At 38.4% G+C, this 19,553-nt stretch overlaps 1 protein-coding gene across 1 annotated transcript in view; it reads left to right on the top strand.

The window, feature by feature from the left end:
• The window catches only part of MYO1E (myosin IE), a 250,079-nt gene that overhangs the window by 177,761 nt on the left and 52,765 nt on the right, over nt 1-19,553 (top strand). The window contains exons 18-19 of the mRNA XM_069098166.1: nt 5,407-5,505; nt 13,228-13,372. Of these exons, the coding sequence (XP_068954267.1) occupies nt 5,407-5,505; nt 13,228-13,372 (244 nt within the window). The remainder of the gene's footprint in view (nt 1-5,406; nt 5,506-13,227; nt 13,373-19,553) is intronic.

Genomic DNA, 19,553 nt, shown 5'->3' with positions numbered 1-19,553 from the left:
CCTCTCTGGAGGAGAAAACAATGCAGGGTCTGAAACAACGTAGTATTGCTAGAAACTGTCTGATGTTGGCAAGAAGGCGGTAAAGGGAAGAATAATGAGGCTTAGCAGGGTTTTCCAGATGTGAACAAGTGAGAAAGCTGCAAACAGGAAAACATAATTTTTAAGCATTCGATCTTTACCATGAAGGTGGCGTGGCTGCTGCTGGTAGCTGGACATAGGACTGCCTTTGATTCCTTGACTACAAAAAGATATATACAGATTTCTGGTGCTCTCACAGGAAATGTTATTGGCAAATCTGTTTTACTAAGGATCTGTTTCTCTGACAGAAATTGTTTGACTGCTTGAGTGAATCATAAAGAATTTTTTTTAAGGAGTTTAAAAAAATAAAAAATATTCTCCTTTTACATGTGATTTATATCAAAGGAATGTCTCCTTTTACATCTTTGGATGGTAACTCCTTAACTTAAAATCTCAGAGTGAAGCTAAATTTGGAAATTATGAAATCCCTATTAAAATGAGCCACCTCCCAAAATGTGGTTGAATTTGATTGTAAGAGCAAATGGATAGGAAAAAATGGTAGCTTGTTTTTCTCTGAATTGGAATAATCGAGTCCTTTGAAAGTCACAGTATGCAGCTGCCGTTACCCAGATAGTTGGGATGAAAGTAGGTTCTTTTTTTTCTTTTCTGAATTATCTGGACAGTTCTGACTATTTAGTCTTATTGCCAATCACAGTTATACATATCTTTATGATAGGCCTCTTAAATATGCAAACATTTCTTAAGTACCCTGCTCATCCTGGACATTTTTAAATGAAGCCCCCTTTATGTAAACTATTAGAAGAACTGGAAAAAATAATAATAACTAATATAATAATATAATAAACTAAATTGAAAAATTTTGCTGAGGAAAAAAACCTTTCCACCTCCTGTTCTATATCAATAGCTAAGTTCTATGAATGATGTGCATGGTATATATGTAATATATAATATGTATATACATATAATATATAACAATATATAAATATGTAATAAATAAAATATATGTAATTGATGGGGAAGTATTGATAGCTGGGAGTATGAGGGAAGGCTTCATGAAGGAGGGGGAACCTGAACTGAGCTTTAAAAAACCTAGAGCAGGGGTCAAGGCCACACTGTTGGATTCAGTCAAAGGGCCACACTTGAAGACCTAGAGGGCCACATGTGGCCTTGAGGCTCAGCTTCCCCACCCTGACCCAGAGATTCTAAGCTGCAAACAGGAAGAACACTCCAGTCAAGGGAGAATAGCCAGTGCCAGGAATAGGACTGGATGTGTAATCAGGAGACCTGAGTCTTGTGGGTTCTTAGCACTGCCACTAATTCCTAGACTCTTGGCCAACTCTCTGGGCCTCTCTAGCTTTCAGTTCCGTTATCCATAAAATGAGGCCATTGATCTCTAACTTTTTTTTTTGAGGCAATTGGAGCTAAGTGATTTGCCCAAGGTCATCCAACTAGTAAGTGTCTTGAGAACAGATTTGAAGTCTGGTCCTCTTGACTCCAGGTCTGGTGTCTTAACTTCTAATAATAATGGCGGCCCATAAAGTCATTAGTTTAAATGATAGTAGATTGGTATTCAACGTGAGAGGCTAAGTTGACCAGGCTCCTGCCTAAGTAAAACTCTAAAATCTCAACCATTAAATAAAAAGAAAGTGATTTTGCAAATTGGTATTTCTCTGTTCCTCCAAATCTCTATAGCACTTTTCACGGCCCAGACCCTTCTTAATTTACAGACATCTTACACATTACTTCCCTCTATGCAGCCAATAATCCAGCCATACTGGTGTGCTTGCTGTTCTTCACATATCTCCCATCTCCTCGCCTTTGCCTTGGCTGCCTCCCATCCCTGGAATTCATCCCCTCCTTGGCTCCACTCCTCAAAATCCCTGGTTTCTTTTAAGACCTAAGTTTTAAGTGCCAGCTTGTACATCATCACCATAGCTAGCATTTATAAAGCATTTTAAGGTTTGCAAAACACTCTACAAATATTATCTCATTAGATCCTCACAACAACCTGGGCAGTAAGTACTGTTATTATCCCCATTTTATAGTTAAGGAAACTGAGGCAGACGGAGGCTGTGACTTGTCACACAGCTAGTAAATAACTGAGGCAGGATTTGAATTTAGATCTTCCTAAATCCATGTACAGTTCTACATCTACTGTGTGAATGGCCATCTGCTAGAGAAAAAACCTTGTATTCATTTTTCTTGAATGCTGTATATACTTATATATGCCCATTTTGTCTTCCCCATTAGACTGCAAATTCCTGGAAAGTAGATATTATTTCTTTTTTATAATAAGTTCTAAGCACAGTTCCTGGCATGCAGTAGGTGTTTAATAAATGCTTGTCATTTGATTGAGCAATAAACTAACTTAGTCATTGATGTACATTGGATCGTGCCTTTGTTACTTCCCATCTTTTCCTCAGCAACTTTTAATATAATTAACAACAGGAATGATCTAGGTATTTCCAACTGTGTATATATACAAGTCATGAGAAATTATTATCCTATTTAAAATAGTTTTGGTTTACCCAGTGGAACATTAGGTGGTAGATTCTAGGATGATTTTCTCAGCATCCATTATATTCCATGCATGTTTAAAATATATTGCTAGTTTAGTGCTGTGTACTGACAAAAAGAAAAATAGAGTTACTAAAAAAAGGATTTGCAGAACAAAGATGTTTGAGTTTTCATTGGTCATAAGTACTTTGTGTGGGCATTTGTAGTTATGAGCTTTTATTAGTCTTCTTCTAAATTTAGATGATAGCCAAAGCTACAGTCTCCTCAAACTTGCATCAAAATTAAACTTCGGTTAAGAAAACAGAAAAAGAAGTTATATTCTGGGTCCAAAGTCTTTCAACTAAAATCAAAAGGCATCCAGCTCCCTCCACATAATATTAATAATACTTAACTAACAGTAGTATAGTGCTTTAACATTTGCAAAGTATTTTACAAATATTGTCTCATTTAACTGTCACAGCAAAAGTTGTGAGAAATTAGGGGCGGCCAGGTGGCTCAGCGAGTAAAGAGCACCGGTTCCAGTGTTGGGACGACCTGGAGATCGAATCCCGGGCTCAGACACTCAGCACCACACCCAGAAATAACTGGCCGTGTAACCTTGAGCAAGTTACTTAACCCCAATTGCTTAAAAAAAAAAAAGTTGTGAGAAATTGTGGGGAGAGTAAATAGAGGGCTAGCTTTGGAATTAGGAATCATTAGCAAACATTTATTAAGCTATGAATTAGTACCAAGCACTATGCTAGGTGCTAGAAATACAGATATACTTGAGACAATCTCTAACCTCAAGGAACATGTATTCTGAGGTTGGGGATTGGGGAGAGAGAGATATAGCGTAGATAAATTCAATCTATATAGAAACTAGATATATGCTGATTTTGAAGGAGATATTCACTAGTTAGGGTGTCTTAGAAGGCCTCCTGAACTGAACTGAAGAGGAAGAGAGCATTCCAGGCATGGGGCACAGCTGGGGTGGAAAGGCATGTATAGTGGACAACATAGACACCAGTTTGATTAAGAGCATAGAATATATTAGGAAGAATGATGCGTAATCATTCTAGCCTAGAAAGATAGGCTAGAGCAGATTGCAAATGGATTTAAATGCTGCATAGAAGATTTTGCATTTTATCCTAAAGACAATGGTGAGTCATTGAAACTTCCTAAGTAGTCAAGCAATGTGTTCAGCCCTGTACTTTAAGAGTGTCATTTTGCTAGCTGTATGTAAGATAGAGTGAAAAGGGAAGAGGTTAGAGGCAAGGGGACCCTTTAGAAGACTCTTGTGATAATTCAGGTAAGAGAAGATAAGGCCTTTGGTAGTGATGGCACTAGTGGAGAAAGGGACAGATGAAAGAGAGGTTGTGGAGATAGTCAGTGAAACCAGTCAAGTGAAAAGAAGGAGAGAAGGGGGAGTCACCTTCAAGAATCTCAGGTTATGACCTTGACTGACGGGAAGAATGTGGGTGTACTTGATAAAAACAGAAAAATCAGGAGGTTTAAGGGAAAAAAAGATAAGAATGCCTTCTGTTTTGGATACAGGGTATATAGAGCTTGAGATGCCTGTGGGATGTGCTGTTGCAGGTGAGGGACTATAGCTCAAGAAAGAGATGTGCTGGGTAGGAGATAGATCTGAGATCACTGAGAGAGATTGCAGAGAAAGAAGAGGAAAGTCAGTCAGTAATCATTTATTGAATACCTATCATGTGTCAGATACTGGGCATACAAAAAAAGGTAAAAAGCAGAAAGTAAATAAGAGAGGGAAGATGCTAGAATTAGAGGGGGTTGGGAAAGGTTTCCTATAGAAGGTGGTATTTTTGCTGAGACTTGAAAGGAGCCAGGAGAGGGAGAGAAGAAGGGTAACTATTTCAGGCATGGAGGACAGTGAGTGAAAATACCTGGATTTGGGAGATGATGTGTCTTGTCAGGGGATTCAAGGGTACATACATGTTGGAGAGTAAGGTGTAAGAATACTGGAAAGGCCAGGCAAGTAGAAGGTGTAGTGGAGAGAGCACTGGGTCTGCAGTCAGGAAGAGTTCAATTCTAGCCTCAGACGCTCCAGGGCTGTGTGATCCAGGGCAAGTCACTTAACCCTGTTTGCCTCAGTGCTTCATCTGTAAAATGAGCTGGAGAAGGAAATAGCAAAAATCACTCCAGTCTTCGCCAAGAAAACCCCAAATGGGGTCACAAAGGGGTGGCTATGACTGAAAAGCAAAACAAAATGATGAGAGGACAGAATGATTCGGCTAGGAAGGAGTTTGAACGCCAAACAAGATTTTAATTTTAGTCCTATAGGTTTTGGGTTGGAATCTACTGGAATTTGTTGAGTAGGGAGGTGACATAGTCAAACCTATGTTTTAGGAAAATCGTTAGGAGAGTGCCCAGGGTAGAGGGGGGAGAAGGAAAAACCTGGGTTCAAGTCTAGACTCTGACACTGTGAGTAGCTGTGAGACTATAAGCAATTCAATTAACATCACCCCAGAAAGCAATCCAATCTAAGTTTCTATTTTGCATCCATTGAAGGAGTTTTCTACATCAGAAAATTTAACCATACTGAAATTGCAGGGTGCAACCTCCCAAAAGTAGATAATACAATAGCCCACATTTATAAAATGCTTTTTGTTATAGCACAAAAGATGAAAAAAAATTCTATGATATGATTAATCAAATTTATCTAGGTGCATATGTCATTCTTGTTGGTCTAAACAGGGAAATAGACATTCATTCTTCAGTGTTTCAACATGGTTTCTTCCTTTTGTGAGTTAGGGGTCTATTATGGAAGGGAAATAATCATTAAGAAATACAAATCTTTGGATGTTATCTAACTTTAAATTGCTTGATGTCTTTTTGTTTCTTAAGGGTGAAACATCAAGTGGAATATCTAGGATTGAAAGAAAATATTCGGGTCAGAAGAGCTGGTTATGCCTATCGACGAGTCTTCCAGAAATTCTTACAGAGGTAATGAACAAGTGACATCCCCGTCTGCTCTTTGACAGTTTTGCTATAGGATGCTAAAGTTTTGCTAAAATAAGGACTCAAACTGTACCTGGTAGGTTGGTGAATACACTAAAGCATCATAAATATGGAGTTCATTGTAATTGTTACCCTAGCTATGCTGGTCTGTCTTTGTACTGTGAATGGAAAAAGGGTTTACTCTTCAAGTTAACAGTATAAACAAGGTTTTAAAGGAATTGTTAGCCTACTTGAAGAAGTTTTTAAATAGTCAGTAAGCATTTAAGTGCTTACTATGTGCCAGGCACTATATAAAGAAAGGCAAAAGAGAGTCCCTGCCTTCATGGAGCTTACATTCTAATGGGGGAGACAACATGCAAACAACTCAATACTAGCTATATACAGGTTAAATAGGAAATAATCAACAGAGGGAAGGTAGTAGAATCAAGAGAGACTGGGAAAGGCTCCTTGTAGAAGGTGGAATTTTAGCTGGTACTTGAAGGAATCCAGGGAAGTCACTAAAGAGTTCATATGTAAGGGAGTTGATGCCCTAATTACAAATTGTTATCTGCATTATTTCAGATTCAACAGAGATTCTGCTTTATTGGGTTGTATATAAGAATAATAAAACTACAATTCTTTCTTTATAACCATTCTATAATTCAGATTTTAATTCACTATGACCTCTGCCCTAGGTGAATCTGATGTGAGGTTTCATCACACACTGAGTATCTATCCATTCTCCTCTCTTATGCTACCTTGTAATGTAGCCCTTGGTCTGACCCTAGAACAGGTGTATTCTCCTGGATAGAGTTCCAAATAATCAGTTCTAGTGACCTGGAAACAAGATGTAAAGATAGGATGTAACAGGGAAATAGAAGTCTCTGGAAAGGCTCAGCTCTAGCCTTTGAAACCCAATACTTCCTAGAAGACCATTTTTTTCTATTGGGCTAGTGTTCTGTTTTTGGTATCGTGTTTAAGACTGCCCGGCAAAGGGGTGGCCCCAGTATCGGGAGACCTGGGATTGGTTCTGGCCTCAGATACTTGGCACCCACACAAAAATAACTGGCCATGTAACCTTGAGCAAGTTATTTAACCCCGATTGCTTTTAAAAAAGAAAAGAAAAAGACTGTCCAGCAAGAAGACTAAGACTAGCTAGCATAAAATGTCAGTTGAGGTTAAAAAAAAAAAGGCAAGGAGGATGGAGATTGCAGCTTTTAATCTTTGAGTGAAATAAGAGTAACTACACAGTGGTCCCTTCCTATAAATGACCACTTGGGAAATGATGGCTGAAGATATGCCAGGTATCCATAATATGGGAGCCATTTACAAAGTATAAATGTCTGGATTTTATATAGTGATGATTGCTTAATTGAGCAGGAAATTCAAGTAGCTCCTCTAGAATATGAGGTAGCCATTTCATCTTGTTTAGACCCAGTACAGTGATCTACACATAGTAGGTGCTTAAAATTTTTTTGTTGTTATTGGATTCTAGTGTGGGATTGATCTGCCCACTGACTAGCAATGTAACCTTGGACAAGTCACTCAGCTTCCATGGGCCTAAATAAGTGATCTGTTCCCTTCCAGTTTTGGATCTATAGTGCTAAAGCTCTTGAGATCCTTTAGGTTTAATTACCTATGAGTCTTTAACATCCTCATGGAAAATGGACAAACTCCTCATCCTCAGAAAAGTGCTTGGTCTCCTAATGTGCTATTGTTTTTGTGCAAATGTGAAATGGTCAGCAAGAATTTAAAAGGTTTTCTGGAGTATAGGTGCTGAGAAGTTTTTAACCAATAAAGTCTACCTTTTCACCAGAACAATTTCCATACAGTTTTAAAAAACTAAGGAGGCCTCTGATGATGAAAACTTTTATTATGAGAACAAACAAATAAAAATTTTGGAGTGGTCACTTCAAAGAAACTATCGATTTCCATGAAATGGGTAGATCTTCTTTGAATTGGATTTAAGTAGATATGTAAAAGAACAATTTGATGTAACCAACCCATCCATCATAAGGTGGCCATGAAAGAGTTGTAGAAATAGTCAGCTAGTTTCCAAAGGCCCTCTGATCTACAGTGTCATCCAACAGCCTTACTCTAATTGAGCATTTCATGCAAAAATGTCCTCATTGGGCTATTTGTTAGAGATGATGGAAATTTATATTAGGAGCATACTGTGTTGATGTTAGAACAATGTGTCAAGGTAGATTTTTTTTTGACTCCTAGTGGTACTACCCCTGACCTTATTTGTGGTTTTACAAGATTTAGTAGTAAGAAGAACTCATTGCTCTTTCTTATTCTGATTTGCTTAACTAGGGAGTGTCTAGTATCTACTGAAGGGTATTTAGATATGAAAAGTTAGTGCTTATTTTATTCTGCATCAGTTCATATGCGTCTTCCTACATTTGAGTTTCTCACACTTGTCCTATCAAATAGGACAATTCATGATAATTCACAATAATATTCCATCACATTCACATACCACAATTTTTTTTTAGTCATTCCCCAGTTGATGGGCACCAACTATGTTTCTAGTTTTTTGCTGCCACTAAGTAACATTGTTACTTCCTCACATAGTATATATTGCATACCAGAATGGAAGAGTTCAGATGTGAGCAGTGGTTCTAATATCTTGATTGGTCTTTACAATTGGGCAGCATTTGCCTTAATTTCAGTATTTCTTCATGAAAGGAGAACAGATAAGCTTTTGCTGATGATTTGCTACAACAAACAATATTTCTGCAGTCTTACAACCAACCCAGAGATATAAAGAATATAAATCCCACCATGTGGGATTTTTTGTTTATTTATTATTTGTTGTTGTCTTTTTTTCAAAGCATTTGAATTGGTAGAACAAAACTTAACCTTAAAGGTATTTCATTGAGATGTCTCCCATGCATACATAAATCAACATTATGATCCTGTGATAGATGTAACCATGGAAATAATTTCATTCAATGATCTACTAAAAATCAGTACCATGATAAAAATAAGTAGACATGTATGTGCATGAAACTAAGGTGTCCAGCAGTATAACGGATGGATATTCTTCCCAGATTTCAAAATGGAAGATGGGTTCCTTCTTGATGGCAGAGTTCTCTAAAGGTTCCTGGGATTCATTATGTCAATATATTAAATGTAGTGAGAAATCTATAGGGAGTAGTCATGAACTTTTAAAGAATGTCTCCCATTCTCCAAGACATGGTCAAAAGCTGTAGACAGTTCTCAAAAGGAGAAACCCAAGCAATCGATAATTGCTTGGGGAAAGTGTTGTCGGGGGGGGCTACAGCTTTGGAAGATAGAGAGATCCATAATAGTAAGGCAATTCTGAGGTGTTCAAAAGTTTGCCCAAATGGGTCCATCTGATGTTCTCAAGAACTTCCTTGTTTCTGCTGCTAGTGTAAAGGGGATCAGTGGAACGTTCTGCATGTCCACTTGTGACCTCTCATACTTGTCCCTTGCCAGCTCATCTTCTTTTCATACAATCCTTTTAATGACATCTTTTACTCTTGTACTTGGTGTTTTTCACTGGTAATATACTACAGCCTATTTATACCAGAAATGGCAAAAAGTGACAAAATTTAATGCTTGTGGGGGGAATCATCATGCCAATTCATTTCTGCTGGAGCCACGAATTGATTTGGTCATTTTGGAAAACAATATAAAATAGAGTAAAATTCATCAAAATGCAACGGAAGTTAGAAAAATCTTTTAACCTGCAGTCCTACTTCATACTCTATGTGGATTCATTTGTAAGAAGGATTCAGAAAAAACGATTTATTTATAGGAAAATATTCTTAGCAGCATGACTTTGTAACAGCAAAGAAAACCAATACTGGAAACACATTATGTATCTAATGATCAGGAAGTGGCTAAATAAATATTGACATATGAAGAAAATATAATGTACCATAGAAAAATATGCTATGCCATAAAGAATATTGAATATGAAGAATGAGAGTCTGCATGGTATAATAAGTAGGATACTGAACTTGGAGTCTGGAGGACCTGATTTCAAATCCAGCCTTAGCTTCTTACTAGTTGTATGATCCTACACAAGTCACTTTACCTCGCTGTGTCTCAGTTTCCTCATCTGGAAAATGAAGGGGTTGGACTTGGTGGCCTCTAAAGTTGCTTCCTGTTCTAAGTCTATGGTTCTATGAATTCAGAGTCAGAAGGGAACATTTACATAAAGTGATATGGACTAATAATGGTACTACCTGAGGAATAATATGCACATTGATTTCAGGGATGAAAACGTCAAGCAGAAACAAAGATAATGGTAAAACAAGGATAATACAGATGAGAGGACTAGGTGGTGCAGTGATTTAGAGAACTGAACCTGAATCAGAAACATATGTTCAAAGCCTGCCTCAAACCATTAACTTATTTGGGTGACCCTCATTAAGTCACGTGACTTCTGCACCAGTTTCCTTATCTATAAAATGAGATAACAATGATGCCTACCTTCTTGGGTTGTTATAAAAATATAAAGAGCATTTAGTCCTTTGCAAATCTTAAACCGCTATTTAAATTTTTGTTGTTGTTGTTGTTCAGTCATGTACAACTTTTTGTGACCTCATTGGGGTTTTCTTGGCAAAAATACTAGAGTGGATTGCTATTTCTTCTCCAAATATAAATATTAACTAATAACAATAATAATATCTAACATTTATATAGCACTTACTATGTGCCAGGCACTGTGTAATCACTTTAAAATTATTATCTCATTTGATCCTCAAACAAACCCTGGGAAGTAGGGGCTATTATACATATGCCCTATATATATATGCTATATTATTATGCTTCATTACAGATGAAGAAACTAAGGCAAGCAGGTTAAGTAATAAGCCCAGGATCACACTGCTAGTAAGTGCCTAAGGTTACATTTGAACTCAGGTCCTACTGACTCTAGGCCTGGTGCTTTATCCATTGTACTACCTCGGTGTCCCTAATAATAGCTAATATTTATATTATATTTATTTTTTGCTGAGGATTAAATTTGATGCATATGGTTTTTGTTTCATTTACTAATTGATAAATAACAAAAGGATACAGCTATGTGTATAAGCATTCACAACTGCTTTTTAATGTGGTTTTGTTTAATTGTTTATGGATGCTGGGGTTTTTAATTTCTTTTTGTTGATGATGTTTGTTTTTTGTTTGAGAGGAATAATTTAATCTTAAGAAAAATAATAATTGCATTAAATCTCAAAATTCTACAAGGTATCCTCTTTGAAATCTGTCATCCCTCAAAAGAGTTCAGCTTAGGTATCTAAAATGACAAAACAAAGCTGATGGAAAGCATCTGGAAATAGATGATCATGGATAATATGATCTGGAAATAGATGTTTCTAGCTCTGTTGCACATTGTCTGTTTGACTTTGAACAATGGACCTATCCTCTCAGATCTTCAATTTCCTCAAATATAAAATGGGACAGTTGGACTAAGCAACCTCTTAAGAAACCTTCTAGCTCTGATCTGTAATCTATATCTTGCTCAAGTAACAGCCTGTGTTTGAATGGACAACCCCTTGGGTTTCTGTTGGGATGGATCGATGGGATTAGAATAAATAGAGGGAGGAAAGGAAAGAGAGAGAGAGAGAGATCTTGGAAAAATGCTGGAAGAAGAGATATTTATAAAGTACTTAGTATAGTGCCTGGAACATAAGCAGTTGCTTAATAAATGGTTATCCTGAAGCAGCTAGGTGGTGCAGTGAATAGAGCACAGGCCCTGGAGTTGGGAGGGCCTGAGTTCAGACACTGAACACGTATTAGCTGTGTGACTTTGGGCAAGTCAATTAACCCCAATTTCCCTGCCTTCCCCCTCCAAAAAAAAAAAGACAAAAAACAAAAATGATCCCCTTCCCCTTATCTGATGCCATTTTAGAAATTGTATGGTACTTGAAATTATTTTATAGTTACAATAGTTGCTTATAGTTACAAAAACCCTACTAATGAACAGTAGTATTGCTGTTTGGCTTTGAATCATGACTTGCCACCCTCTCACAAGGACTGAAATTGCACATAACCCAAGAGCAATGGAAATAAAGTGGGTGTAAATAAACTATGTATAACTTGCACTGATGGGGTAAAAATGACATCATGAATATGTATGATTGGAAAAAGAGGTGAAGCAGTAATGTTTCTCAAATGAAAACTAACAGGTGGGGTGTCTTAATATTACATTGGTACTGGGGCGGCCAGGTGGCTCAGCAAGTAAGAGCACCGGCTTCAGTGTCGAGATGACCTGGGGATCAAATCCGGGCTCAGATACTTAGCACCACACCCAGAAATAACTGGCCGTGTAACCTTGAACAAGTTACTTAACCCCAATTGCTTAAAAAAAAAATATTACATTGGTACCCCTAGAATACAAAAACAGAAAGACCTTCAGCATATTTTATAGATGTTTTAAACAAGATTTATAGGAAAGCAAAGTGGGTAGCACAGTGAATAGAGTACTGATTCTGGAATCAGGAGGACCTGAGTTCAAATCCAGCCTTGGACACTTAACACTTACTAGCCGGGTAACCTTAGGCAAGTCACTTAACCCCAATTGCCCTGCCTTCCCCCCTCCAAAAAAAAAAGCAAAAATATGCAGAAGTGAGTTGAGAACCATAAGTATCAACATCTCATTACCCAAAGCTCTATTGACTTGGGCAGGATGCAGGATCATCTGGGCCTGAGGAGGACTGGAATTTACTTTTGTATCTTACAAAATGTTGCTTAGTAATTTAATAGTTTAGACCAGACTATACGCAGGAAAATGTTTGGTCTACTTAAGAAAACACATTTTTGGTGTATTTTTAAAATACTGAGGCAACAAGTATGCATAACCACAAATTCACTTGCCAATTGAAAATGATTCCTTACTAAGTAGTACCTAGTAGTGCTTCCTCTTGAGAAATCCTTTTGTCAGAAACAGCATGGATTAGAGAAGTGTTGAAGTAAGGTTGGGTAGGAAAGTGAATGCCAGACTATGGAGAAGCCTAAATACTAAGTGTAAGAATTAGGACTTAGTGTAATGGGTAGTAGGGAGTTGCTACAGATTTTTGAACAGGGGAATGTTATAAAGGCATTGCTGTAGGAAGATTGATCTGGGGTTATTCAAGTGAAGGTATAGTCTAAATAGTTGGACAGAATGAAGTAGAATACAGGTAATGAGACAGAGGTTAGAATTGAAGATAATTTGGAAATCATCTTCATTCACGTGAAAGCCTGTGGCAGTGGCTGGAAGGCGGGGAGTAGAGGAAGAAGGAGATTCAGTAAGTGAGCGTAGGGCAAGAAAAGTACAGGACCAATGTGGCACTTTTACAGATACCCACAGCTAGAAGACAAGGAAGAGGGAAGGGCAAAAAAAGAGAGAGAGACTTTTAGATTTGCCCCCCAAAAAAATTCCTTAGTGGTACTTTAAGAATGTCATTTTGGGTGGGGAAGGGAGGATAAAAACTAGATTTCAGAAGCTCAAGAAAGAAATATTCAGATAGGAAGGAGACGTATAGCTCTAAAATTGAGAGTTATTTCAACAAAGTGCTTGCTATACATGCTTTAGGTAAGCATTTTCCCAACCATTCTGATGGACTTCCAACTCTCTCAGCTGTTCTTACAATAGCAGTCACCACTGGACCCGGAGAATATTTGGTGCAAGAATGCTGCCCTCCTCCTCTTGGGAAAGCCCATCAAATTCTGAGTTCTTTCTCCTTGTTTTCTCCTCAATTGCCTCAGATATGCCATTCTGACCAAAGCAACTTGGCCGTCATGGAAAGGGGATGAGAAACAAGGTGTCCTCCACCTGCTGCAGTCAGTCAACATGGATGCTGACCAGTTTCAACTTGGAAGAAATAAAGTCTTCATCAAAGCCCCTGAATCTGTAAGTATGTGTTGTTGAGCATGACATGGCTGGTGGAGGAGGACTCTTAGTCATCCAGGGAAGATGACTTGTGGAAACCAATTGACCACTATATCACTGAGGGTGGTACTCACCCATCTAGGCACATACCCATGCCTCTTCTCAGAAGGCTGAGCAAGGCATAGGATGCTTAGACAATAATATATCCAAATAGCTGAGAGAATTTAAGGTACACAGAACTATCTCAACATGTCAATGTGGGAAGGAGGGAAGAACCCTTAGAAAAAAAGGAAGGTTGTTGATAAACAATATGGTTATACTCTGGAAGCACACCAAGTGAACAGATTTAGTGTACCTGTGAATGGTTTTTTTTTAAGTTATAGAGGAAGGGCTCACTTTGTTGTTAAATCATTGTGGGTCTTCTGTCAGAAGTCAGTTCAAATGCTGTCTCCTACATGAGATCTTTGCTGATGCCATTTCCTCCTACCTGCTAATGTCCATTCCTCATGGCCCCCACTGAATTTACTTTTTTTTTTTTTGGCCTTTTGGAGGACAACTGGGGTTAAGTAACTTGCCCAAGATTACATGACTAGCTATTTTGTGTGGGTGTTAAGCGTCTGAGGCTTAACTCGGGTCCTCCTGACTCCGGGGCTGGCGCTTTACTCTCTGTGCCACCTAGCCGCCCCATCACTGAATTTACTTTGATTGTATTTTGTGTATTTTTTTCTTTACTTATATGTAAAAATGTTTCTCTTCTCCTGATAGAATATAAGCTCCCTGACAGAAACAGTTTGACTTTTTTCCTTTGTATCCCCAGGACCTAGCACAGTGCCTGACATTACATAGCAGGCACTTAATAAATACTTGCTTTTTGATTCAGGGGAAACAAAAAACATAGGGATAGAAGCATTTATGCTAAGGTTGGTAGAAATACTAATTATGCAAATAACCCAGCCAAGCATAAATGTCTTGTAATTCTCACACTTGTCAGACCTCAATGTACCAATTTAGAGAATTTAGAGACAGAAGTCTTTTCTGGTGAGGAAGTTAGCTCTGTGTTAGAGACTGACATATAAAATTACCCACTACAGGGGAAACCCCAACATGGTCACAAAATTATCAAGGGCAACTTTGAAATCAATAAATAATTTCTAAGTTGGAAGATTTGTAAGTGACAAAATTCAAACAGTTTGGCCTTGGGGTCCCCTAATGCACTCACATGAGCTGCAAGGTGTCTTTTAACCAACAGATTTTGTGAAATTTGTTATCAGACCAGACTGGAAGTCATAAGCACCAGTGTTCATAGGGTGCATCAAAACAGAATGGTGAGAAGGAACTCAGTAACTTGTTGCAAGCATGGGTGAGCATCAGGCAAACTGATATCAATAAGCATTTATTAAATATTCCTAGGTAACAATTCTAGGCACTATCTTAGAGAAGGTTACCCTAACTATTGTACAGGAGGCTTTTGTACGTAGGAAGAAGTACCCTCAATTTCTCCAAGTAAAGGATAAAGACTGGAGCAAAAAACCTATTTCTAGCCCAAAAAGCAAATTAAGGAATAGTGTTTGCATCCTGGACTAGACCAAGAAGGCCTTTGGTAATAGCATATAAAAATTATGTAGAAATTAGGTTATTACATTTAGTCAGGAAATTCTCACTAGGATACCAGAGGTTCTTTTCTGTGCTTTCCAGCTTAAGAAGAACATGAACTTGGGATAGGTTCAGTTACACACAATAAAGGAAAAGACTTAGAAAATAAAATCTGAGGGATAGGGCACAGCCTAATTAGAGCAAACTAAAAGGGAACATAACCAGTTTTTAAGTCATAGCATCAGAGAATATTAAAACTGGCAGGGTGGGGTGGCAAGGTGGTGCAGTGAATAGAGCACAAGTCCTGGAGTCAGGAGGACCTGCGTTCAAATCCGGCCTCAGACACTTAACACTTACTAGCTGTGTGACCTTGGACAAGTCACTTAACTCCAATTGCCCTGCCTTTCCCCTCCAAAAAGAAAAAGACACCCTGGCAGGGACCTTTTGTTGTTCAGTTGTATGCAACTCTTATTCATACTATCTGAGGTTTTCATGGCAAAGATACTGGGTGGTTTGCTGTTTCCTTCTGCAGCTCATTTTACAGATGAGGAAACTGAGGCCAAAAGGATAAAGTGGCTTGCCCAGGGTCACACAGCTATAGTAAATATCTGAGACCAGATTTGAACTTATAAACATGAGTCTTCCGAATGTTTACCACCATCAAGGAGGAGGTTGAGGGAAGGATCTAAAGAAAAGAGGGGCTTCCCTATAGACAGTGAGTTCCCTCTATGTTCCTGTTTGCCAATAACATTGTGCTAAGCCCTAGAACATTGCTGAACCCCCTAAAGGAGATCCATAATTGCTTTTAAAAGTTCATGCGTGAAAAATCATGTGAATGAAGAATGCCTGTTGTCCAGACATATAATTCAATGGGCCACCCATAGAGCCTATCCATCATTATACAATGCTGTTCATTGGTTTTGGGCAGGCAGAGGAAAGTAGGCTAGATTGGGAAATTTCACAATGCTTTTAATGACTCCAGTCTTCTTCCTGCAACAAAGATCCGTCTTTTAAAAAATCAGTATTCTTTCAGTAATGCTTCGTGGTTATGAGTCATAGAATATGACAGTCTCTGAAGAATTAAAACTTTTAGGTCACCCAGTGGGCATTGGAGTGTTGTATGGGGGGCGGAAGACTACTACATACTAGGAAGAAAAACTGCACCTGAGACGTATTGTAAAAGATGTCTTCAGAAAGATGTATGACTAGGAAATGACTTGGGCCAACCATGTAGTGAGAGTATGGGAGATCAGTGTTTTCCATTGTTAAATGTTAAGACTTCTAGAGATAAGCACCAGGACATTGGGTGTGCTCCTGTTGAGGATCTACCAAGAAGTATCAGTCAGTCACTCAACAGCATTTAAGTGTTAGTTATGTGCCAGATGCTGTGTTTAGTGCTGGGGATACAAAGAAATGTAAAAACATGATATTCACCCTCAAAAAACTCAAATTCTAATGGCAGAGCGACCGTGAACATACAAAACAGAAATAATAGCCGACATTTATTTAGCACTCACTATGTGCCAGACACTTTGCTAAGTGCTTTGCAATTATTACCTTATTTGATCCTCATAATACCCAGGTAAGTAGGTGTGATTATTTTTCCCATTTTACAGATGAGGAAATTGAGGCAAACAGATGTGAAGTGACCTGCCCAGTCACACAGCTTGTAAGTGTCTCAAGCCTGGAGTTAAACTCAGGTCTTCTGATTCTGGGTCCAGTCCTCTATCTGTTGCACCACCCAGCTATAGTATAAAAGGAGAAAAATATGGACAAGAGTTGTGTGGGACGAAAAGTCATAATGGGGGGCGGCTAGGTGGCAGTGAATAGAGCACTGGACCTGGAGTCAGAAGGACCTGAGTTCAAATCCAGCCTCAGGCACTTAACACACACACACACAAAAACTAGCCATGTGACCTTGGGCAAGTCACTTAACCTGAACTGCCTTCCAAAAAAGCGGAAAAAAAATGTCATAATGGATTGTAGTTGATACCATTGGAGGAAGTATCCACATTGATCAGATCCCAAATCCATCAAAGGATTACTATATGTAGCTTCCATTAAAGAAGTCCCTCACTTCCCTATCTTAGAATATCTTCATTCAAGAGTCAGCTCATATGGAACCATGTACAGTTCCCTGAACTCCTCAGCTGATAGTGTTCTCTTTCTCCTCAAATCACTTGTGTCCTTATTGATTTTGCTCAGTAATATAAGGTCCTTGTAGTCAAGAACTATTTTTCTTTGTATTCCTAGTATGGTATCCTACATATAGTAATTGGCTAATAAATGGTTATTGAATTGAACTGAATGCCTGCAGAGGCTGATTTATGTTATTATAAGGGAGCAAAAGAAATTCACAATCATCAATGTTTTCAGGAGAGGGGAGAAAATGGTTATGAGGTGAGAGCTGTACCAAGTTGGATCTTTGCTTGGCAAGGCCTCATTTGTCTGCCTTTAAGTAGCAACAGCCTAGAAGAAAGCCATAGAAGTCATTTTAATATTTAATCATGTCTTTGTGCAATTGGTTTTGATACATCCAAGAATCTTTCATCAGGTTTTTCAATGCTTTCCTAAGGCTAAGGGGTCAGAGCATTTTCGTGGCTTTTTGTTCCAATTCAGAACATCTGTCTCTTGGCCTTCAAAATATGAAATTAAATGGCACGCATCGATACAATCCATTTATGAAAAGGATGTGGTAGCATTTTGCACTTTGGGTTATTTGTAGCTTTGCAGTGACTTCATTTCTATATTTAAAAGTAAAATGTTGCGTCACATATCATTAAGCAACCCACAGAACAGTTCCTGGTTTTTTTTCCTCCAATTTTTCTAAAATGGGACCAACTGATTTATTGGTCCAATGCAGAACATCCTCTGTAGTTCTAGATCCTCTTTTGCTTGTTAACTTGCAGATTTTCCTATGTAATTAAAACAGCCAACACATTTTAATGCCCTTTTCTCTCTCTTTCCCTCTACCCCTTTGTTGAATTGGGAGGTTCAGTTCCAAAATTCCAAGGGTCTATTTTTGTTTTTTCTTTTCAATTTCTCCTCCCCAATTATGTGACTGACATCATTTGAACACCCCAGTTCCCACCCCCAGCTTCTGCACATACTCATCAGTCCCTGGCCCCTGAGCGCTCTTTTACCATATGACTTAGCCTTGGCCCTTGTAGTGACTGCTGAATTTGCAAAATGATCTGTTTGCTTTGAGAAGCCACGTTGGGCAGTAAAGCTCAAAGATGGGGATGTTTTTCCTTTTGCTAACCTCCCTGGTTTCTAACCCCAGGGTTTTTTGCAAGCAATACAAAATCAAGCTGATCTTGGAGGGAAAGATCCCATTTGGCATTGCAACAGCCCGAGGCAGTTGTGAATTGGTAGCCTCTTTGTTCTGTTTTGTGAGTCACTAGTGTCTTTTCTCTGGTACTCCCAAAATAATTCCAAAACCAAAAGGAAGCTAAATGTATTTGCTCAGAAATGCTCAGTGTGATAAGAAACACTCTCTTGTTTGAAAAGATGATTACTTTGGACAACTAACAGAAACTGAGAGCACCCAAGAAATAAAATACATAGACCAGTGGGTACAAGTGAACTCTTCCTTCCTACTTGATCTTCATGGGATTCTGGTGCTGGGTTTGGTTATGGACAGGTAGTCATATTAGGCTTGGAAGAAAAGTGTGAGAACATTGAGGTGGCCGGGGGGTTAGAGGTAGTACATTGAATATGACCCCTCTTTTCAACCAGTCCTTTTGTGTATGAGCAATAGTTTCTGAGGGGAAGGAAGGAAGGAAGGAAGGAAGGAAGGAAGGAAGGAAGGAAAAGGAAAGGAAAGGAAAGAAAAGACAAGACCCACCCCAGATGGGTGATAGTATATTAAGATGGTAACAGTAGGAATGAAGACTTGGGCAAGAATACAATAAACTTCACAGGTAAGATTTGTGGGACCTGGTAATGTAACTGGATAGTACACATGAGAGAGAATGAGTTAATGAGAACACCAAAGTTTCTGTTATGGGAGATTGGGTGAACATTCATACCACCAAATCAAGCCAGTGAAATTCAAAGAAATTCAAAAGAAGCAGTGAGGTGTCATAATGGACAGAACAGGGCTTGGTCAAGAAATTCTAAATTCAAATCTAGCCTCAGACACTTATTAGCTATATGTTCCTGAGCACTTAAACTCTGTCTTCCTCAGTTTCCTCAGCTGTAAAATAGAACACCTACCTCACCAAGTTGTGGGGATCAAATGAGATGATGCTTGTAAAGAACTTAGCACAAGTGCCTAGGACACATAGTAAGTGCTTTAAAAATGCTGATTCCCCTTTCCTCTTCCCTTTCCTTTCCCTCATAGCATGGTGCAAATATTGAATTTAGAGTCCAAAGATCAGGATTTAAGTCAGAGCTTTGCCACTTACCTACATGTGCAACATTAGGCAACTTATTGGGTCTTAGAACCTCAGTTTATACCTATAGATAGACAGGTAGATAGATGGATATATAGATATTGATATAATACTAGATTACCTTTATTTAGATAGATAGATATATTATGATATAGATAGACAGATAGATAGATAGATAGATAGATAGATAGATAGATAGATAGATAGATAGA

Source organism: Petaurus breviceps, unplaced genomic scaffold (assembly GCF_028583685.1).
Source record: "Petaurus breviceps papuanus isolate PSGF00001 unplaced genomic scaffold, PetGlider_PUasm1.0 37, whole genome shotgun sequence".
NCBI lineage: Eukaryota > Metazoa > Chordata > Mammalia > Diprotodontia > Petauridae > Petaurus > Petaurus breviceps.
The sequence above is the reverse complement of the archived record's forward strand: the minus strand, read 5'-3'. Positions and strand labels throughout refer to the sequence as shown.